At 45.2% G+C, this 24,165-nt stretch overlaps 1 protein-coding gene across 1 annotated transcript in view; it reads right to left on the bottom strand.

Annotated features, from left to right (window-relative positions):
* The window catches only part of LOC134357761 (deoxynucleoside triphosphate triphosphohydrolase SAMHD1-like), a 69,717-nt gene extending 48,234 nt beyond the window's left edge, over nucleotides 1-21,483 (bottom strand). The window contains exons 1-3 of the mRNA XM_063069393.1: nucleotides 21,309-21,483; nucleotides 19,615-19,681; nucleotides 10,819-10,888 (exon numbers count right to left, since the gene is read on the bottom strand). Of these exons, the coding sequence (XP_062925463.1) occupies nucleotides 10,819-10,888; nucleotides 19,615-19,681; nucleotides 21,309-21,483 (312 nt within the window). The remainder of the gene's footprint in view (nucleotides 1-10,818; nucleotides 10,889-19,614; nucleotides 19,682-21,308) is intronic.
* Nucleotides 21,484-24,165: the final 2,682 nt, after the last annotated feature.

Raw genomic sequence — 24,165 nt, 5'->3', positions numbered from 1 at the left:
AAAACAGCTCACAATACTCCAAATGAGGCCTCACCAGTGCTTTATAAATACAAAATAATCTGCGGATGCTGGGGTCAAAGCAACACTCACAACACGCTGGAGGAACTCAGCAGGTCGGGCAGCATCCGTGGAAACAACAGTCAACGTTTCGGGCCGGAACCCTTCGTCAGGACTGAAGAGGGAGGGGGCAGAGGGCCTATAAAGAAGGTGGGGGGAGGGTGGGAAGGAGAAGGCCGGTAGGTTCCAGGTGAAAAACCAGTAAAGGGGTGAGGGAAGGGAAGCAGGGAGGTGATAGGCAGGAAAGGTGAAGAAAGAACAGGGAAAAACACAATGGGTAGTAGAAGGAGGCAGAACCATGAGGGATGGGATAGGCAGCTGGGAGAGGGGGCAGAGTGAAATAGGGATAGGGGAAGGGACGGGGAGGGAATTACCGGAATTTGGAGAATTCTATGTTCATACCAAGGGGCTAGAGACTACCTAGACGGTATATGAGGTTTTGCTCCTCCAACCTGAGTTTAGCCTCATCATGGCAGTAGAGGAGGCCATGTATGGACATATCTGAATGGGAGTGGGAAGCAGAGTTGAAGTGGGTGGCTACTGGGAGATCCTGTCTGTTTTGGCGGACGGAGCGGAGGTGCTCAACGAAGCAGTCCCCCAATCTGCATCGGGTTTCACCGATGTAGAGGAGGCCGCACCAGGAGCACCAGATGCAATAGATGATCCCAACAGACTCAGAAGTGAAGTGTTGCCTCACCTGGGAGGACTGTTTGGGGCCCTGAATGGTGGCAAGAGAGGAGGTGTAAGGACAGGTGTAGCACTTATGCTTACAGGGATAAGTGCCAGGTGGGAGATCCGTGGGGATCAGGGAGTCGCCGGGGGAATAATCCCTGCGGAAAGTGGAGAGGGGTAGAGAGGGAAAGATGTGCTTAGTGGTGGGCTCCTGTTGCAGGTGGCAGAAGTTGCGGAGGATAATGTGCTGGATCCGGAGGCTGGTGGGGTGGTAGGTGAGGACAAGGGGAACTTTGTCCCTGTTGTGGTGACGGGAGGATGGGGTGAGGGCCAAAGTGCGGGAAATGGAGGAGATGCGGGTGAGGGCATCATTGATGACGGCAGAAAGGAAACCACGATCCTTAAAGAAAGAGGACATTTGAGATGTCCTGGAATAGAAAGCATCATCCTGGGAGCAGATGTGGTGGAGACGGAGGAACTGGGAATAGGGAATGGCATTTTTGCATGTGGCGGGGTGGGAAGAGGTATAGTCGAGGTAGTTATGAGAGTCAGTGGGCTTGTAGAAGATGTCAGTGAGCGGTCTGTCTCCAGAGATGGAGACCGAGAGATCGAGAAAGAGGAGAAAAGTGTCCGAGATAGACCAAGTGAATTTGAGGGCTGAGTGGAAGTTTGAAGTAAAGTTGATGAAATTGACGAGCTCAGCATGAGTGCAGGAAGCAGCACCAATGTAGTCGTCAATGTACCGAAGGAAAAGATGAGGACCAGTACCAGAATAGGTTTGGAGCACAGACTGTTCCACATAACCAGCGAAGAGGCAGGCATAGCTGGGGCCCATGCGAGTGCTTTATAAAGTCTGAACATAGCATCCTTGCTTTTATATTCTAGTTCTCTTGATATGAATGCGAACTTCGCATTTTCCTTCCTCACCACAGACTCAACCTGCAAATTAACCTTTCGGAATCCTGCACAAGGACTCCCAAGTCCCTTTGTACCTTAATTTTTTGTATATTTCTCCATTTAGGAGATAGTCAACCCTTTCATTTCTTCTACCAATGTGTAAGATCACGCACCCCCTGACAATGTATTCCATATGCCACTTCTTTGCCAGTTCCCTTAATCTGTCCAAGCCCTTCCATAGTCTCTCTACTTCCTCAAAACTACTTGGCCCTCCACCTATCTTCAAATCATCTGCAAACTTTACCACAAAGCCATCAATTCTATCATCCAAGTCATTGACATATAACATAAAAAGCAATGGTTCCAGCACAGACCCCTGTGAAACAACACTAGTCACCGGCAGTCAACCAGAAAAGACTCGCTTTATTCCCACTCTTTGCCTCCTGTCAAACAGCCACTGTGTTGTTCATGCTGGTATCCTTCCTATAACACCATGGCCCCTTGTTAAGCAGCCTCATGGGTGGCAGCTTGTCAAAGGCCTTCTGAAAATCCAAGTATACAACATCAACTGATTCTCTTTCGTCTGTCCTGCTTGTTATTTCTTCAAAGAATTCCAACAGATTTTTCAGGCAAGATTTCCCCTTGAGGAAACCATGCCAACTACGACTTATTGTATCATGTGCCTCCAGTTACCCTGAGATCTCATCCTTAACAATTGAATCCAACATCTTCCCAACCACTGAGGTTAGACTAACTGGCCTATAATTTCCTTTCTTCTTCCTTTCTCCTTTCTTGAAGAGTGGAGTGACGTTTGCAATGTTCCAGTCTTCCGGAATCACACCAGAACCTAATAGTTCTTGAAAAATCATTACCAAGGCCTTCACAATCTCTTTAGCAACCTCTTTCAGAACCCTGGTGTGTACACCATTTGGTCCGCATGATTTATGTAGCTTCAGACCTTTCAGTTCTCTAGAACCTTCTCACTGGTAATGGTAACTTCACACACTTCATGACCCCTGACACTCTGGAACTTCCACCATAGTGCTAGTGCTTTTCACAATGAAGGGCAATGCAAAGTACTTATTCAGATTGCCTGCCATTTCTTGTCCCCATTACGACTTCCCCAACATCATTTTCCAGAAGTCCGATATCCACTCCTGCTTCTCTTTTACACTTTATGTATATGAAGAAATTTTTGATATTCCTTTTAATATTATTGACTAGCTTATATTCGTATTCCATCTTTTCTTTCTTAACGACCTCTTAGTTGCCTACTGTTTGTTTTTAAAAGTTTTCCAATCCCCTAACTTCCCACTAATGTTTGCTCTATTATATGCCTTCACTTTGGCTTTTATGTTGGCTTTGACTTCTTTTGTTCACTACAGTTGTGCCATCCTGCCTTTAGAATACTTCTTCCTCTTTGGGATGTATATATCTTGTGCCTTCTGAATTGCTTCCAGAAATTCCAGCCATTACTGCTCTGCCATCATCCCTGCCAGGGTTCTTTTCCAATCAATTTTGGCCAACTCCTCTCTCATGCCTCTGTAGTTCCCTTTACTGCACTGTAACGTCAGGGTGAATTCCAACATATTATGATCACTTGCCCCTAAGGGCTCTTTTCCAGTTCATTGAACAACACCCAATCCAAAATATCTGATCCCCTATTAGGCTCAACCACAAGCTGCTCTAAAATAACATCTCACAGCCATTCTTGAAATTCCCTCTTGGGATTCAACACCCACCTGATTTTTGCCATCTACCCTCATATTGAAATCCCCATGACTATTGTAATATTGCCCTTTTGGCATGTATTTTCTATTTCCCATTGGAATTTATAGATCACATCCTTACTATGGATTGGGGGATCTGTGAATAAATCTCCTCTGTAAATAAATCTCATCAGAGTCTTTTTATCCTTGCAGTTCCTTAGTTCTACTCACAATGATTCTCCACCCCCTGACCCTATGTCATCTCTTTCTAATGAGTTGATTTCATTTTTTACTAACAGAGCCTTGCCACCCTCTCTGCCGTCCTGCTTGTCCATTCGGTACAATGTGTATCCTTGGACATTAAGCTCCCAGCTGTAATCATCTTTCAGCCATGATTCAGAGATGCCTCCATCATCATACATGCCAATCTGTAACTGCGCTGCAAGTTCATCTGCTTTATTCCGTATACCGCGCACATCAAATATAACACTTCCAGTCCTGTATTCACCAATTTCGATTTTGTCAGCCTTTTACATTGCAACTTGTCCCACTGACTGCAACTGAGTCTCTCCCTGCTATGGGCAGACGTTCCCACTTGCTTCAAAAAGGCAACAATCATACCAGTGCTCATGAAGAATAATGTGGGCTGCCTTAATGACTATCGCCCAGTAGCACTCACATCGACAGTGATGAAATGCTTTGAGAGGTTGGTTATGACTAGACTGAACTCCTCCCTCAGCAAGGACCTGGACCCATTGCAATTTTCTTATCGCTACAATAGCTCAACGGCAGACACAATCTCAACAGCTCTCCACATGGCTTTCGACCAGCTAGACAACACAAACACCTACGCCAGGATGCTGTTCGTCGACTATAGCTCAGCATCTAATACCATCATTCCCACAATCCTGATTGAGAAGTTGCAGAACCTGGGCCTCTGTATCTCGCTCTGCAATTGGATCCTCGATTTCCTGACTGGAAGACCACAGTCTGTGCGGATTGGTGATAACATATCCTCCTTGCTGACGATCAGCACTGACGCACCTCAGGGATGTGTGCTTAGCCCACTGCTCTACTCTCTGTATACACATGACTGTGTGGCTAGGCATAGCTCAAATACCATCTATAAATTTACTGACAATACAACCATTGTTGGTAGAATCTCAGGTGGTGAGAAGAGGGTGTACATGAATGAGCTATGCCAACTAGTGGAATTGTGCCACAGCAACAACCTGGCAGTCAACGTCAGTAAGACGATAGAGCTGATTGTGGACTTCAGGAGGGGTAAGACGAAGGAACACATACCAATTCTCATAGAGGGATCAGAAGTGGAGAGAGTGAGCAGGTTCAAGTACCTGGGTGTCAAGATCTCTGAGGATCTAATCTCATCCCAACATATCGATGTAGTTATATAGAAGGCAAGACAGCGGCTATACTTTATTAGGAGTTTGAAGAGATTTGGCATGGCAACAAATACACTCAAAAACTTCTATAGTTGTACTGTGGAGAGCATCCTGACAGGCTGCATCATTGTCTGGTATGGAGGGGCTACTGCACAGGACTGAAAGAAGCTGCAGAAGGTTGTAAATCTAGTCAGCTCCATCTTGGGCATTAGCCTACAAAGTACCCAGGACATCTTTAGGGAGTGGTGTCTCAGAAAGAGAGTGTCCATTAAAGGACTTCCAGCACCCAGGGCATGCCCTTTTCTCACTGTTACCATCAGGTAGGAGGTACAGAAGCCTGAAGGCACACACTCAGTGATTCAGGAACAGCTTCTTCCCCTCTGCCATCCGATTCCTAAATGGACATTGAAGCTTTGAACATCACCTCACTTTTTTTAATATACAGTATTTCTGTTTTTGCACATTTTTAAAATCTATTCAATATACGTAATTGATTTACTTGTTTATTATTATGTTTTATTTTATTTTTTTCTCTCTCTCGCGGACCTGACTGAAGACAGCTCTTTTTACGCAATCTCCCTGGTTGCTCAGCCACTGCCCAAATATCAAGCACATTTGCCAAAGAAAGCAGCACCCATCATCAAGGACCCCCGCCATCCAGGCCATACTCCCGACTACACTCTCAACTGATGCTCCGGTCAACAGATACACATCCAAAGTCCATTTACAACTCTTGTTCTAGGCATCTTATTTTGGTTAATCAGGGCATCAAAGGTTAGTGGATGAAGGCAGGAAAATTAGGTTGAGAGAGAGAATAAATCAGTCATTATGGGATGGAATGGCTGAGCAGAGTTGCAGAGTCGAATAGGGTAATTCGGCTCCTATATCATATATACATTGGTTGTTTGTGAGGCTTGGTTCATGGAAGTTTTTTCATTAATTCTATTGTATTTATTTGTTTTCCTATAAATTCCTGCAATAAAATGAATCACTGGGGGGTGGGAACCAAACTGAACAGATGGAGGAAGAGGCGGTTGGCTCACAAATAGAGAAAGTTTGCAGACAGTGCGAGAGGGAGGATAGGCAGGTGATAGAGAAGGGATGCGCTCAGACTGATGGTATGAGATGTGTCTATTTTAATGCAAGGAGTATTATGAACAAAGCGGATGAGCTTAGAGTGTGGATCAGTACTTGGAGCTATGATGTTGTGGCCATCGCAGAGATTTGGATGGCTCAGGGGCAGGAATGGTTAGTTAGTGTGCCAGGGTTTACATGTTTCAGAAAGGACAGGAAGGGAGGCAAAAGAGGTGGGGGCATGGCACTATTGATCAGAGATAGTGTCATGGCAGCGGAAAAGGAGGAAGTCATGGAAGGATTGTCTATGGAGTCTCTCTGGCTGGAAGTTAGGAATAGGAAGGGGTCAATAACTCTACTGGGTGTTTTTTATATACCACCTAATAGTAACAGGGACACCGAGGAGCAGATAGGGAGACAGATTCTGGAAAAGTGTAATAATAACAGGGTTGTTGTGGTGGGAGATTTTAACTTCCCAAATATCAATTGGCACCTCGCTAAAGCAAGGGGTTTAGATGGGGTAGAGTTTGCTAGGTGTGTTCAGGATGGTTTCCTGACAGAATATGCAGATAAGCCTACAAGAGGAGAGGCTGTACTTGATCTGGTATTGGGAAATGAACCTGGTCAAGTGTCAGTGGGAGAGCATTTTGCAGGTAGTGATCACAATTCTATCTCCTTTACCATAGCATTGGAGAGGGATAGGAACAGACAATATGAATGAGTTTGTTGATTCTGTTAGGAAAGCGTAAGGGGAAATATGAGGCTATCAGGCAGGAACTTGGAAGCCTAAATTTGGAACAGATGTTCTCAGGGAAATGTATGGAAGAAGTGTGGCAAATGTTCAGGGGATATTTGCATGGAGCTCTGCATAGGTACATCTCACTGAGACAGGGAAAGGATGGTAGGGTACAGGAACTGTGGTGTACAAAGGCTGTTGTAAATCTAGTCAAGAAGAAGAGAAAATAGTGGTGAGTGGGCTACAGGCGACAGTGGTGGTGGTGGATACACAGAAACATAGAAAACCAACAGCACAATACAGGCCCTTTGGCCCACAAAACTGTGCCGAACATGTCCCTGTCTTAGAACTACCTAGGCTTACCCATAGCCCTCTAATTTTCTAAGCTCCATGCACCTGTCCAGAAGTCTCTAAAAAGACCCTATCGTATCTGCCTCCATCACTGTCGCTGGGAGATGTGGCCGAGTACAGGGCTACGGTAGGAAACTTTGTCACATGGAGTGAGGAGAATTATCTGCAGCTTAATGTGAAAAAGACTAAGAAGCTGGTGGTAGACCTGAGGCGAGCTAAGGTACCGGTGACCCCTGTTTCCATCCAGGGGGTCAGTGTGGACATGGTGGAGGATTACAGATACCTGGGGATACAAATTGACAATAAACTGGACTGGTCAAAGAATACTGAGGCTGTCTACAAGAAGGGTCAGAGCCGTCTCTATTTCCTGAGGAGACTGAGGTCCTTTAACATCTGCCAGACAATGCTGAGGATGTTCTACGAGTCTGTGGTGGCCAGTGCTATCATGTTTGCTGTTGTGCTGGGGCAGCAGGCTGAGGGTGGCAGACACCAACAGAATCAACAAACTCATTCATAAGGCCAGTGATGTTGTGGGGATGGAACTGGACTCTCTCACGGTGGTGTCTGAAAAGAGGATGCTGTCTAAGTTGCATGCAATCTTGGTCAATGTCTCCCATCCACTACATAATGTACTGGGTGGGTACAGGAGTACATTCAGCCAGAGACTCATTCCACCGAGATGCAGCACTGAGCGTCATAGGAAGTCATTCCTGCCTGTGGTCATCAAACTTTACATCTCCTCCCTTGGAGGGTCAGACATCCTGACCCAATAGGCTGGTCCTGGACTTATTTCATAATTTACTGGCATAATTTACATATTACATCTTCCAGAAATATTAAGGGACAGAGGGTCCAGTGAGATGGAGGAACTGAGCGAAATACATGTTAGTAGGGAAGTGGTGTTAGGTAAATTGAAGGAATTGAAGGCAGATAAATCCCCAGGGCCAGATGGTCTGCATCCTAGAGTGCTTAAGGAAGTAGCCCAAGAAATAGTGGATGCATTAGTGATAATTTTTCAAAACTCGTTAGATTCTGGACTAGTTCCTGAGGATTGGAGGATGGCTAATGTAACCCCACTTTTTAAAAAAGGAGGGAGAGAGAAACTGGGGAATTATAGACTGGTTAGCCTAACGTCGGTGGTGGGGAAACTGCTGGAGTCAGTTATCAAGGATGTGATAACAGCACATTTGGAAAGCGGTGAAATGATCGGACAAAGTCAGCATGGATTTGTGAAAGGAAAATCATGTCTGACGAATCTCATAGAATTTTTTGAGGATGTAACTAGTAGAGTGGATAGGGGAGAACCAGTGGATGTGGTATATTTGGATTTTCAAAAGGCTTTTGACAAGGTCCCACACAGGAGATTAGGGTGCAAACTTAAAGCACACGGTATTGGGGGTAAGGTATTGGTGTGGGTGGAGAATTGGTTAGCAGACAGGAAGCAAAGAGTGGGAATAAACGGGACCTTTTCAGAATGGCAGGCGGTGACTAGTGGGGTACCGCAAGGCTCAGTGCTGGGACCCCAGTTGTTTACAATATATATTAATGACTTGGATGAGGTAATTAAATGCAGCATCTCCAAATTTGCGGATGACACGAAGCTGGGTGGCAGTGTTAGCAGTGAGGAGGATGCTAAGAGGATGCAGGGTGACTTGGATAGGTTGGGTGAGTGGGCAAACTCATGGCAGATGCAATTTAATGTGGATAAATGTGAAGTTATCCACTTTGGTGGCAAAAATAGGAAAACAGATTATTATCTGAATGGTGGCCGATTAGGAAAAGGGGAGGTGCAATGAGACCTGGGTGTCATTATACACCAGTCATTGAAAGTGGGCATGCAGGTACAGCAGGCGGTGAAAAAGGCGAATGGTATGCTGGCATTTATAGCGAGAGGATTCGAGTACAGGAGCAGGGAGGTACTACTGCAGTTGTACAAGGACTTGGTGAGACCACACCTGGAGTATTGTGTGCAGTTTTGGTCCCCTAATCTGAGGAAAGACATCTTTGCCATAGAGGGAGTACAAAGAAGGTTCACCAGATTGATTCCTGGGATGGCAGGACTTTCATATGAAGAAAGACTGGATGAACTGGGCTTGTACTCGTTGGAATTTAGAAGATTGAGGGGGGATCTGATTGAAACGTATAAGATCCTAAAGGGATTGGACAGGCTAGATGCAGGAAGATTGTTCCCGATGTTGGGGAAGTCCAGAACGAGGGGTCACAGTTTGAGGATAGAGGGGAAGCCTTTTAGGACCGAGATTAGGAAAAACTTCTTCACACAGAGAGTGGTGAATCTGTGGAATTCTCTGCCACAGGAAACTGTTGAGGCCAGTTCATTGGCTATGTTTAAGAGGGAGTTAGATATGGCCCTTGTGGCTACAGGGGTCAGGGGGTATGGAGGGAAGGCTGGGGCAGGGTTCTGAGTTGGATGATCAGCCATGATCATAATAAATGGTGGTACAGGCTCGAAGGGCTGAATGGCCTACTCCTGCACCTATTTTCTATGTTTCTATGTTTCTACTATTTAACTATTTATGGTTCTATTACTATTTATTATTTACGGAGCAACTGTAACGAAAACCAATTTTGTCCGGGATTAATAAAGTATGACTATGACTATGACTATGACTATGGCAGCCCATTCCATGCACTCACAACTCTGCATAAAAACCTTACCCTTGACATCTCCTCTTTACCTACTTCCAAGCACCTTAAAACTGTGTCCTCTCGTGCGAGCCATTTCAGCCTCTGACTATGCACACGATCAATGTCTCTCGTCATCTGATACACCTCTATCAGGTCACCTCTCATCCTCCGTCACTCCAAGGAGAAAAGGCTGAGTTCACTCAACCTATTCTCGTAAGACATGCTCCCAATTCCATGCAATATCCTTGTAAATCTCCTCTGCACCCTTTCTATGGTCTCCACATCCTTCCTATATTGAGGCGATCAAAATTGAGCAGAGTGCTCCAAGTGGGGTCTGACCAGGGTCCTATATAGCTGCAACATTACCTCCTGGCTCCTAAACTCAATCCCACGATTGATGAAGGCCAATGCACCGTATGCCTTCTTAACCACAGAGTCAACCTGCATAGCAGCTTTGAGTGTCCTATGGATTCGGAACCCAAGATCCCTCTGATCCTCCACACTGCCAAGGGTCTTACCATTAATACTATATTCTGCCGTCATATTTGACCTACCAAAATTAGCCACTGCACACTTATCTGGGTTGAACTCCATCTGCCACTTCTCAGCCCAGTTTTGCATCCTATCAATGGCCCGATATAATATACGATACGGTCTTTTAAGAGACTCCTGGATAGGTACATGGAGATCAGAAAAACAGAGGGCTATAGTTAACTCGAGGTAATTTCTAAGGTATGGACATGTTTGGCACAGCTTTGTGGGCCAAACAGCCTGTATTGTGCTGTAGATCTTCTATGTTTCCATCACAAAGTAGTATATGGTAACATATATGTACTTTCATAATAAATTTTTACTTTGACTTACCTTGCTTTTGGTTCTATCTGTTATGTGTTTCATGCACCTCCCACCCCCCGCAAACCCCATGTAGGGACAGGCTCCACATTCCACACTATTGTGATTTGCATAACCTTGCGTGACACTTTCCCTCACCAATGGAAATGTCTTCTCCGTTCAGTCCTTTCATTTACGAAGGCCCCATTCAAGTCACCTACCCACACTGTATTCCCTCTCTGGAGTAGTGAGCCCATGGTTCAGCTGACAGTTACTTCTCACTGGATCATGCGGTTTATTAGCCCCTTATTCGTCTCTGGGCATCCATTAACTTCAACCAGCTTCTAACCTGCTTCAAATCTCAACACTGTGACTGAACCAGAGTGATAATTAACAGAAGCCCGGTGACGCTTTCATGCCCCTGGCAGGCATATTATCTTACCTTTGTCTCAAAACACCACTGCAAGAGGTCATTGATGCACCTGAAAAGATTTATTCGATTTCCCAGGTCTCTAGATGGACAATAGAACAGCAATCACAACAAGTCATCTCCAGGGTAATGAGGGAACTTTGATACACAGCAAAATATGTCCACACTACATCCAATATTAATTCCCAGCCATCCATGAAGTAGCTCCTCTCTGAATGGTCCCAAGCCCAGCTGCAAAAGGAGGAGGATTGGACATGGGGCTAATCACCCCATCCCATAAAAACACAGAGCTACAGCAATACCAACAAAAACTCCAAGGATATCATTCCTGGGCGAGGAAGGATCTTCGACTTGATGTCATATGAGGTTGTGCTGTGGAAAGTCTGTGGAAGCCACAGGGCCAATCGACCTTCTGTCAGCTAGGACCTCCTCTCAGCTGGCCCAGAACAGAGGACTCTAGTCCGCTGTTGTTGGCAGTCTATGCTCCTGTATTGGGTAGTTGGTTTAACTAACGAACTATCTATATACTGCTCGGTAACAAACACAGAGAAGTAAACTCCATACAGTATCTATCTGGAATAGCTGCAGGGTGGCAAGCTCGTAGAGCACTGTCTCACAGCCCCGATGACCCAGGTTCGATCCTGATTACTGGTGTTATGGGGAGTTGTGGAGATTGCACAAACTCCACGGCAATGGCGTCTGTGAATGCCGGACTGAAAATTAACAGTCTAAGGAACTCAACAGGTTAGGTAGCATCTATGGAAAGTAACAGAGTTGACATTTTGGGCCAAAACCCTTCATCAGGGTCTCATCCGAACTGCTGGGGTCCTCTGGCTTTTTTTGTGTTCTACTCTGGATTTCTAGCAGCTACAGGATCTCATGTTAAAATTAATAGTCAGAGATCAGAAACATGCTTTCTTCATCATGCAGAGTTCTGGGATGTTGAGCATCGACAATTTGGTGAACAAGACAACGAAAAACACAGAGCGGGGTTTGGGGCAGCTGATGGGAACCACAAATGGCAGGAAACTAGCATCACTGAGCACATTGGCAGAACTGACAGTGGCAGGAGACAATGAGTGTGAATAAAGGTGGCCTTTTCTGGTTGGCTGATGGTGACTAGTGGTGTTCCTCAGTGGTCGGTGTAAGGACAACTTCTTTTTTGACGTTATATGTCAATGATTTAGATGACAGAATTGATGGCTTTGATGGACAATTATTCAGAGAAATGGTTGTTGTGATGTGTCTAACTTGGTAGTGTTGTGCGTCGTGCTTGTCGCTCTGACTTTCAGCTTCCTCCATTGCTAGCAGTCTCGTGAAAAGCAGAGATGAATGCTTAAGGCTCTCCCTGCCAGTACATAGTCTCTCCAACAGCAAGCCTCATGTAGTGCCTCCTGGCTGGTTACACATGTAAACTGAACTCCTTTTGAACTCAAGCTGAACTACAGAGGACAGGGAGGAGGTCTGGCCCATGCACACGTAACATGCAGGCCCACCGGTGTGTGGACACACCTTGCTGCTCTTGAACCAATTCCCCAGCTCTGGGTAAATAGACCCACTGCCTTGTGGACAGCCTTGGGAGAGACAAAGGCTATGGGAGTAAACCCAGACAGAAAATTCAGAGTGGAGCCTCTAAGGCAGATGTACATCACTGAACATCCTTCCAGCAACTCCTGCAGCTAAGCTGGTGCAAAACATATTGCTCTGCTTTCCTTTGGACGACAGCGGTGAGGCCGAGAGGGAGATCTTGATGACTGAGCATCACAGGGTCTCTATACCTTCAGCCCGAGTTTGAAAAAAAACCATTGTACTTCAAGAGAGATGGATGAAATCATCATCATCCGGATGATACGCAGACGGGTGGAGGGGCAGGTAGTGTTGAGGAAGCAGGACTAAGACAAATTAGGAAAATGGACAAAGAAGTGGCATTAGAAATGACCTTTCAAGAACCAATGGATTCTGACATAGTTCTGGAGGACTGGAAAATTACAAATGTCACTCCACTCTTCAAGAAGGAAGAGTGACGAAAAAAAGAAATTATAGGCCAATTGGTCTGACCTCAGTTGTTGTTAATTTGTAATTGGGTAATGATGAGTTTGAGTACAGAGAGGAAATTAAGAACCTGGTGGCATGGTGCGAAGACAATAACCTATCCCTTAACGTCAGCAAGATGATGACTTCAGAAGGTGTAGCGGACCGCTTGACCCAATTTAGATCAGTGGTGCGCAAGTGGAACAGGTCAAAAGCTTTAAGTTCCTCGGGGTTAATATCACAAAGGACCTGACTTGTTCTAACCAAGCAGAGTTCACTGCCAAGAAGGCCCAGCAGCGCATTTACTTCCTGAGAAAACTAAAGAAATTTGGCCTGTCCCCTAAAACCCTCACTAATTTTTATAGATGTACAGTAGAAAGCATTCTTCTAGGGTGTATCACAACCTGGTATGGAAGTTGTCCTGTCCAAGACCGGAAGAAGCTGCAGAAGATCGCGAACACGGCACAGCACATCACACAAACCAATCTTTCATCCTTGGACTCACTTTACATCGCATGCTGTCGGAGCAGTGCTGCCAGGATAATCAAGGACACGACCCACCCAGCCAACACACTTTTCATCCGCCTTCCCTCTGGGAGAAGGTTCAGGAGCTTGAAGATTCATACGGCCAGATTTGGGAACAGCTTCTTTCCAACTGTGATAAGACTGCTGAACGGATCCTGACCCGGATCTGGGCCGTACCCTCCAAATATCCGGACCTGCCTCTCTGTTTTTTTGCACTACCTTACTTTCCATTTTTATATTTTCTATTTATGATTTATAATTTAAATTTTTAATATTTACTAATTGTTACTATTTTTAATATTTAATATTTGTAATCCAGGGAGCGGGAAGCACAGAATCAAATATCGCTGTGATAATTGTACATTCTAGTATCTATTGTTTGGCGACAATAAAGTATAAAGTATAAATGTTGGAGTCAATAGTGAAGGACATGGTTTCAGGGAATTTGGAGGCACGTGAGAAAGTAGGCCACAGTCAGCATGGTTTCCTCAAGGGAAAATCTTGCCTGACAAATATGTTAGAATTCTTTGAAGGAATAACAAGCAGGACAGAGAAAGATAATTGATGGATGTTGTCTACTTGGATTTTCAGAAGGCCTTTGACAATGAAGCTGCTTAACAAGTTACGAGGCCATGGCATTAGAGGAAAGATACTATTACTAGAAAGAGCTTTTTCTGTTTGGTTGCCAGTGACTAGTGGTCTTCCACAGGGGTCTGTGTTGGGGCCGCCTCTCTTTGCGTTATACGTCAATGATTTGGATGACAGAATTAATGACTTTGTGGCCAAGTTTGTGGACAATATGAAAGTAGGTAGAAGAGCAGGTAGTATTGAGGAAGCAGAGTAGCTACAGAAGAACTTAGACAGATTAGGAGAATGGGCAAAGAAGTTGCTGATGGAATAGTGTTGGAAGGTATGGTACTGCACTTTGATAGAAGAAATGAAAATGTAGATTATTTTTGAAATGGAGAGAAAATTCAAAAATCTAAGGTGCAAAAGGACATGGGAGTCCTCATGCAGGATTCCCGAAAGGTTAATTTGCAGGTTGAGTCGGTGGTGAAGGCGGCAAATGCAATGTTAGCATTCATTTCAAGGTGCCTCGTTCATAAAAGTAAGGATATAATGCTGGGGCTGTGTAAGACATTGGTGAGGCCTCACCTGCAGTACTGTGAGCAGTTTTGGGCCCCCTATCAAAGAACATATGTGCTGGCATTGGACAGCATTCAGAGGAAGCTCGCGAGAATGATTCTGGGGAGAGAAAAAGTCCAGTTAAAGTCTGAGGAGCACGTAATGTTTCTGGGTCTGTACTCACTGGAGATGAGATGAATGAGAGGGAATCACATTGAAATGTATCAAATATTGAAAAGTCCAGGTAAAGTAGATATGGAGAGGATATTTCCTATAGTTGGGGCGGGGGGAGGAAAGGGTGGAGTCTAGGACCAGAGGAAACGGCCTCAGAATAGAGGGACGTCTGTTTGGAACAGGAATTTCTTTAACCAGAGTGTGGTGAATCTGTAAAATCCATTGCCACTTGGAGGCCAAGTCATTGACCATAAGACCATAAGATATAGGGGCAGAAATAGGCCATTCAGCCCATCGAGTCTGCTCTGCCATTTCATCATGCTGATCCAATTTTCCTCTCAGCCCTAATCTCCTACCTTCTCCCCATACCCTTTCATGCTGTAACCAATCAAGAATCTGTCAACCTCTGTTTTAAATATACATTGGTGCCAATGACAAATAGAAAAAGGGAGGAAGTCCTGAAGAGAGAATTCAGGGAGATGGGTGGGAAACTGAAAAGCAGGAGTTCCAGGGTAGTAATCTCAGGATTGCTGCCTGCCACGTGCTAACGAGCGCAAGAATAACATGACCAGGCATATTAATGTGTGGCTGAGAGACTGGTGTAGGGAGCAGGGCTTTTGGTCCCTGGACTGTTGGGGCCTCTTCTGGGGGAGGTACGACCTGTACAAAAAGGACGGGTTACACCTGAACCCAAATGGGTCCAATATCCTAGCAGGCAGGTTTAATACAGCTGTTAGGGAGGGTTTAAACTAATTTGGCAGGGGGATGGGAATCAGAGTGATAGGACTGAGGAAGGGGAAAACAGAAATAAATCAAAGATAGTGTGCAACAGAGATGATAGAAAGGACAAGCAGGAGATGAAGCATCATCACAGCCTATGGGATGAGTTACAGGGCAATAGAGGTGTGGTGCTGTTAAAACAGAGAGGAACAAGTACCGGACCTAAAGTGTTATATTTGAACACATACAGCATAAGAAATAAAATGGACAATCTTGAAAATCAGCTACAGATTGCCAGTATGACCTTGTGGCCATCTTCGAAACTTGGCTAAAGAATAGCTGTCATTGGGAGCTGGACATCCAAGGATATACAGTATATCAAAAAGATAGGTTAGTCAGCAGAGGGGGTGGTGTGGCCCTGTGTATAAGAAATAACATAAAATCATTAGAATGGGATGACATAGGATCGGAAGGTGTAGAGTCTCTATGGGTTGAGTTAAGAAATGGCAAGGGTAAAAGGACCCTAATGGCAGTTGTATACAGGCCTCCAAACAGCAGCCGGGATGTGGATTACAAATTACAGCAGGAGATAGAAAAAGCGTGTCAGAAAGGCAATGTCATGATAATTGTTGGTGCTTTTAACATGAAAGTGGATTGGGAAAACTAGGCCAGTACTGGACCTTGAGAGAGAATTTGTAGAATGTCTAAGGGATGGATTTTTAGAACAGCTTGTTGCTGAGCCCACTAGGGGATCAGCTGTATTGGATTGGGTGTTGTGCAATGATCTGGAGGTGATAAGCGAGCTTAAGGTTAAGGAACCCTTGGGAAGAAGTGATTACAATATGATCCAGTTCACTTTGAAATTTGAGAAGGAGAAACTAAATTCCAATGTGTTGTTATTTCGGTGAAATAAAGGAAATTACAATGGCATTGGGAGTGGAACTAGCCAAAGTTGACAGGAAAGGGACACTAGCAGGAAGGACAGCAGAGCAGCAATGGCTGGAGTTTCTGCAAAAAATGAGGGAAGTGCAAGACAGATACATTCCGAATAAGAAGAAATTTTTGAATGGAAGAGGGACACTTCTGTGGCTGACAAGTGAAGTCAGAGCCAAAGTAAAAGCAATGGAAAGGGCATAAAGGAAGCCAAAGCTAGTGGGAAGATAGAGGATTGAGAAGCTTTTAAAAACTTGCAGAAGGAAACTAAGAAGGCCATTAGGAGGGAAAAGATGAATTATGAAAGGAAGCTGGCGATTAATATCAAAGAAGATACTGAAAGCTGTTTTAAGTATATAAAGGGTAAAAGAGAGTTGAGAGTAGATATAGGACCAAAAAAAGATAACGCTGGAGATAATGTAATGAGAGACGCAGAGATGGCAGAGGGACTGAATGTTGAGGGCTTGTTGGATGGTGTTTGTATCCGCTGGGTCCATGTAGGCCAGATCGTTCTGTTGCGAAGAACGAGTGAATCCATACGCAAGACAGTGAGACGGAGGTAGAGTAATCTGAAGAGTCTTCATTAATGGTTGCAGGCAGGGGAGTGAGGATTAGGCAGAGGAAAGCAGAGGAATGAGTGAGGCTTGACTGGGGATCGAACCCAGGTTGCTGCGGTGAGGGCACGGTGTTTAACCACTGAGCCAGCGGAGATTGTAGGCAGGTGGTGGAACGAGGCAGAACAGGGATGCAGACCAGGGTGTGAGCGTGGCTGGAGGAGAACGGCAGGCAGGAGGATGAATGGGAAGGCATGCGGCATGCAATGCTCCTGTTAACATGGAGAGACAGAGTTACCACAGGCAAACAACAGCCCAGAAACAAAACTTAGAATACACAATTCTAAGCAGCCTAGAACGTGAACTACCACACTGGCTGAAGCAACGATCTGGCGATGAGTGGATGGAAAGCCGGGGTATTTATGCGGCAGGTTAGATGAGATTCAGGTGCGCTGCAATCAGGAAGCCCGGGAGAACAAAAGGAATGCCACGCCCACCCTCCCCCCCCCCCCACACACACACACACACACACACACAAACAGAGAGAGAGACAGACAGGGGAGCAGGAGAAACATGGGGAAAAGGGAATTAGGAAAACATGTGGAATAAACAGGCAGGACGGCCGAGACCATGACACTGAATGCTATTTTGCATCGGTCTTCACAGTGGAAGACATTCAAGAGTGTCATGGAAGTGAAGTATGTGCAGTGAAATTTATGACTGAGAAGGTGCTCAGGTAGCTTAATGGTCTGAGGGTGGATAAATCTCGTGGACCTGATGGAATGCACCCTCGGGTTCTTAAGGAAGTAGCTGGAGAGATTAACAATACTGTTTCAAGAATCGATAAATTCTGGCATTGTACCGGATGACAGGAAAATTGCAAATGTTACTCCGCTATTTAAGAAGGGTGGGAGGCAGCAGAAAGGAAACTATAGACCTGTTAGCCTGACATCAGTGGTTGGGAAGTTATTGGAATGGATTGTTAGGTTGAGATTACAAAGTACCTGGAGGCACATGACAAGATAGGCCAAAGCCAGCATGGTTTCCTGAAAGGAATATCCTGCCTGACTAACTGACTGCAGTTTTTTGAGGAAATTATAAGCAGGGTAGACAAAGAAGATGCAGTAGATGTGGTGTACTTGGATTTATGGGAGACCTTTGACAAGATGCCGCACATGAGGCTGCTTAGCAAGATAAAAGCCCATGGAAGTTACTAGCATGGGTGGAGCATTGGCTGGTTGGCAGAAAACAGAGTGGGAATAAAGGGATTCTAATCTGGCTCAATGCTGGTTACCAGTGGAGTTCCACAGGGGTTGGTGTTGGGACCACTGCTTTTTACGATGTATATCAATGATTTGGACAATGGCATGAATGGATTTGTGGCTAAATTTGCCGATGATACAAAGATAGGTGGAGGAGCAGGTAGTGTTGATGAAACATGGAGCTTAGAAAAATAGAGGGCCATGGGTAACCTTGGTAATTTCTAAAGTAAGTACATGTTCAGTACAGCAATGTGGGCTGAAGGGCCTGTAGTGTGCTGTAGGTTTTCTAGGTTTCTACGTTTCTAAACAGAGAGCCTGCAGAGAGACTCAGATAGTTTAGGGGAATAGGCAAAGAAATAGCAAATGGAATACAATGTTGGAAATTTTATGGTCATGCACTTTGGTGGAAGAAATAGATGGGCAGACAGTGATGGAGAAAGAATTCAAAATACAGAGATACAAAGGGACTTGGGAGTCCTTGTGCAGAATACCCTAAAGTTTAACCTCAAGGCTGAGTCAGTGGTGAAGAAGGTGTATGCAATGTTGGCATTCATTTTTTGATGTTTAGAATAAAAGAGCAGGGACATGATGTTGAGGCTCTATAAGGAACTCGTGAGACCACACTTGGAGTATTGTGTGCAGTTTTGTTCTCCTTATTTTAGAAAGGATGAACTGACATTGGAGAGAGTTCAGAGAAGATTCACGAGAATGATTCCAGGAATGAAAGGGTTACTGTATGAGGAATGTCTAGCAGCTCTTGGCCTGTATTCCCTGGAGTTCAGGAGAATGAGGGGGGATCTCACAGAAACATTCTGAATATTAAAAGGGCTGAACAGATTAGATATGGCAAAGTTATTTCCCATGGTAGGGAAGTCTAGGACAAGAGAGCATGAATTCAGGATTGAAGGACAACCAGTTGGAACAGAGATGCAGAGAAATTACTTTAGTCAGAGGGTGGTAAATCTGCAGAAATTTTTTGCTATGAGCAGCTGTGGAGGCCAAGTCATTTTGGAAGAATTGGATCAGTCCATGATTGAATGGTAGAGCAGACTCGATGGGCCGAGTGGCCTACTTTTGCTCCTATATCTTATCGTCTTATAAAGACTTGGTCTCCACAGCTGACTGTTGCAACTAATTCCACAGATTTCCACATTCTGGCTGAACAAAGTCCTCATCTCCGTTCTAAAAGGACGTCCCTCTATTCCGAGGCTGTGTCCTCCCGTTTTCGACTCTCCCACCAGAGGAAACAGCCTCACCACATCCATTCTATCAAGGCCTTTCACCATTCGATAGGTGGATTGGTGAATATGGGACCCGTGAACATTCAAGTGCAGACAAATACAGAGATGAGGATTCTATCTTTCTTCGCGGTGCCCCACACCCAAGAGAAATAGTCATGACTGTCTCTGTTCCGATGCCTCATTCCTCCTGTCATTTCAGTCCCGCCTACTACCACTCCCCTCACTGACACGGGTTATGCTTACCTCACGCCGATGCTTTCCAATTCATCCATTGTCAGTTTCGGCAGGGTCGTGCCGGATATGTTTTTATCTGTTGAGAGAGTGTATACAGAAAGCAAAAGCAAAATTCAGTAAGAATCATTCCTTCTCTCGGATCACAAAACCTACACGGTGTTTTAGAAAGACTACCAGCACCCTGTCGATCAGGAGCAGCACGGAACACACGGCTTTTGCCAACAACTTGTGAGCAGAATTTAAGCTATCAATAAAGTTCGCAACCTAACATCTGCCGACCCGAGCCCGGCAGCAGAGCACCATCTCTCTCCCAGTGACGCCGAATACGCAGCTCACGGCAAACTGAGAACGTTCGGTATGTTACTAATAGAGCACAAGTTCAGTGTTTTTAGACAACTTCGGAAGAAATTACATGTGTACCCGAAACGACTGCATGCCGAGCAAACCTGCCTATTGCACACACCCGAAGTCACCTATCACCTTCTGAACTGTCCCTCTTTCCCTCTTGCTACCATTTCATTCTGGCCGCTTCCTCCTTCCTTTGCAGTCCTGAAGAAGGGTCTCGGTCCGAAACGTCAATTGTTTATCCATTTCCATAGATGGCACCTGACCTGCCGAGTTTCTCCGGCAGTTTGTTTGGGTCTTTCTCGATTCCCAGCATCTGAACAATCTCATGAGTTTATGAACTTCTGTCTGTGTCCCTGGGGAACACTCGCCCCGCTTGTTTAATACCAAGAAACGGAGCTGATCTAGGAGACGCCGCCCCTCTTCCTGTGTTTGGCGTGTGGCTGAACTGTTGTGAGGAAATCCACAGGGAAAGACTGGGATGAACAGTAAACACCACATGTTCCTTCATCAACTCTATTTCTCGGTATCAAAGTTGTGAGGCAGGTGTTCCCAGCGAGGCAGGGAGAAGTCTGTTCATCCCGCAGTCGTTGTGGGTACACATGTCACTGCTTGCTAAGTCGTCCTCAAAAAAACCTTGACATCAACCTGACGCGTGTAATAGCAATTACATACCGAATGGATGCTTATTCGGAATCATTGACAGAGGAATGGAGCGTGCTTTTCTGCCGAGCTCGGGAACCCTGATATTAGGGTTGAGAATTTACTGATGGGGAGCTTAAATTCCTCTGTCAAATTATATTCAAATGTCTTGTCTCCCTGATGCTCCTAATTGACAGGGGATTTCTATTATTCTAAAATACTTTCTAGGTTGGCATGAACATCGATTTCTCTAACTTCGGATAATTTCCCACCCTCGCCCCTTACCCCTTCTCCATTCCGCATCTAGTTCACCTTTTATCGCTTCTCTCCTCCTCACCTGCCCATCAGCTTCCCTGGTTCCCATCCTTTTTCCCTTTTTTCCATGGTCCACTGTCCTCGCCAATCACATTCCCTCTTTACCTCTTCCCCTTCCACCGCCTCCCAGCTTCTGACTTCATGTCGCACTCCTCCACCCACCCACCTTCCCCCTCAGCTGGTCTCACCTGCTACCTGCCATCTTGTACTCCTTCCCCCTCCCGACCTTCTTCTCTGCCCCATCGAAACGTCGACTGTTTATTCCAATTTACAGATACTGAGTTACAGCCGCATTTGGCGTGTGATGCTCTGGATTTCCAGAACCTGCAGAATCTCGTGTATCATTGATGAAATAAGCGCAGGAGGAAAGGTTTTGGACATTTCTCTGATTCCATACTTGCCTCTGAACAACTTCTCGAACTGTCCCAAGCCCTGCATCCACAGGAATCCGCACACATCGTCCACGCTCCATTTCAGGAAATTCGATTTTTTCGGCGGCAAAGCTCTGCGCTTCGCGGTACTGCTGCCCGCGGCCTCTCCGTCAGAGGTGCAGGACCTCTGTCTCTTGCTGCTCATCTCGCCTCTCTGAGTGTCCAACATATCGCACAGACTATATCTGCACACTGCCCGTGACTGACAGGTGTGGCGTATCTCGAGGATTGACGCCCTCTTCCCCATCACTTAGTCATAGAAAAGTACAGCGCGGAAAGAGGCCCTTCGGCCCACCTAGTCTGTACCGAAACACTTAAACAGCCTGTTCCCATCGACCCGCACCGAGACCATAGCTCTCCATACCCCTATCATCCATGTACCTGTCCGGACTTCGCTTCAACGTTGAAATCGAGCTTGCGTGCATTACTTGCGCTGGCAGCTTGTTCCACAGCCTCACACTCCTCCGAGTGAAGAAGTTTCCCCTATGTTCTCCTTAAACTTTTCACCTTTCACCCTTAACCCATGACTTCTAGTTGTAGTCTCACCCAACCTCAGTGGAAAAAGCCTGCTTGTATTTGCCCTAACTATAACCCTCATAATTTGGGCCGTTTAGATCATATGAGATGTTGACATTTTGACACCCAGGAACTTGAACCTGTTCCCTGCTACCACTCGATGACGACTGGTGTATATTCCCTTGACTTTCCCTTCCTGGGGTCAACATTCAATTCGATGGTGGCCCTGTTGGTTCACGCCAAAAATCCCATTTTAGAAGGAAGGCCATAAGAGCAATTAATGAGATTTGGAGAGTCAGTGATAGGAACATTACACATTGTTCTCTAAATCCAGTCCCACCCCACGTGGTTGCAATAACAGACTTTGCCCTGATCCTCAGCTTCAGGGCTGGGGATTTATGCAATACCTTCTGGGAAGGTTGATACCATCCTTCAAAGCATTTGCATTGGCAAGAGGCATTTCTGTGCACAGTGCAGTCTCCTACTCCCTTCACAGCTCAGGTCTGGTTATCAAAGTAGAAAGCAGAATCAAACTCTGTACATTTTGGGGATATATTCAATGGCAACCCATACAACTATAAGACCATAAGACTTAGGAGCAGAGTTAGGCCATCTGCCCATCGAGTCTGCTCTGTCATTCAACCAGGGCCAATCCTTCTTTTTAATCTCCCCCTCAACACCAGTTCCCGGCCTTCTCCCTGTAACCTTTGATGCCATGTCCAATCGAAAACCTATTAATCTCTGCCTTAAATACGTCCAACGACCTGGCCTCCACAACTGCATGTGCAACAAATTCCGCAAATTCACCATCCTTTTGCAAAAGAAATTTGTCCGTATCTCTGTTTTGAAAGGGCGCTCCTCTATCCTCAGGCTATGCCCCATGTCCGAGACTCTCCCATCATTGGAAACATCCTTTCCACATCCACTCTGTCTAGGCTTTTCAATATTTGAAAGGTTTCAATGAGATTCCCACTCATCCTTCTGAATTCCAGCGAGTACAGTCCCAGAGCCATCAAACATCCCTCCTATGATAAGCCTTTCATTCTCCTGCTGTAGGTGTGTGAGCTTCTCTAGATTCATCAGACAGGATTTTCCCTGAAGGAAACCATGCTGACTTTGTACTATCTTGCCCAGTGTCACCAAGTACTCCATCAGCTCATCCTCAACAATTGACTCTAACATCTTCCTAACCACTGAGGTCAGGCTAACTGGTCTTTAATTTCCTTTCTGCCGCCTTCCTCCTTTCTTAAAGAGTGGAGTAACATTTGCAATTTTCCAGTTCTCTGGCACCATGCCAGAGTCCAATGATTTTTGAAAGATCATTTCTAATGCCACGACAATTTCTAACACTTTCGGAATCCTAGGGTGCAGTTCATCTGGTCTGGGTGACTTATGTACCTTTAGGTCTTTCAGCTTTTTGAGCACCTTCTGTCTACTAACAGTAACTGCATCTACTTCTCTTCCTTCACACACTACAACATCAGGCATACAGATAGTGTATTCCACAGTGAAGGCTGACACAAAATACTCATTTAGTTTGTCAGCCATCTCCTTGCCCCCGTTATTATTTCTCCTGCCTCATATTCTAGCGGTCCTATAGCCACTCTCACTTCTCTCTTATTTTTAACAGACTTGAAAAAACTTTTACTATCCACTTTAATATTATTTGCTAGTTTGCTTTCATATTTTATCTGTTCCCATCTAATGATTTTTAGTTGAACTCTGTAGGTTTTTAAAAACTTCCCAGTCCTCTATCTTCCCATTAATTTTTGCTTTGTTGTATGCCCTTTCTTTTGCTTTTACAATAGATTGACTTCCCTTGTCAGCCACGGTTGTACTATTTTACCATTTGAGTATTTCTTCAATTTTGGAATACACATGTCCTGCACCTTCCTCATTTTTCCCAGAAACACACGCCATTGCTGCTCTGCTGACATCCCTGCCAGAAGCTCCTTCCAATTTACTTTGGCCAACTCCTCTCTCATACCACTGTAATTACCCTTACTCCACTGAAATACTGCAACATCAGATTTTGCTTTCTCCCTATCAAATTTCAAGTTGAACTCAATCATACTGTGATCACTGGTTCCTAAGGGTCCTTTTACCTTAAGCTCCCTCATTGCCTCCTGTTCAATTATACAACACCCAGTCCAATATAGTTGATCCCCTAATAGGCTCATCGACAAACTGCTCTAAAAAGCTAACTCTTAAGCATTAAACAAACTTACTCTCTTGAGATCCATTACCAAACTAATTTTCCCAATCAACCTGCATGTTAAAATCTCCCACGACCAATATAACATTGCCCTTT

This window comes from Mobula hypostoma, chromosome 2 (genome assembly GCF_963921235.1).
Source record: "Mobula hypostoma chromosome 2, sMobHyp1.1, whole genome shotgun sequence".
Taxonomy (NCBI): domain Eukaryota; kingdom Metazoa; phylum Chordata; class Chondrichthyes; order Myliobatiformes; family Myliobatidae; genus Mobula; species Mobula hypostoma.
Note: the sequence above shows the minus strand (reverse complement) of the source record. Positions and strands in the feature narration are given on the sequence as shown.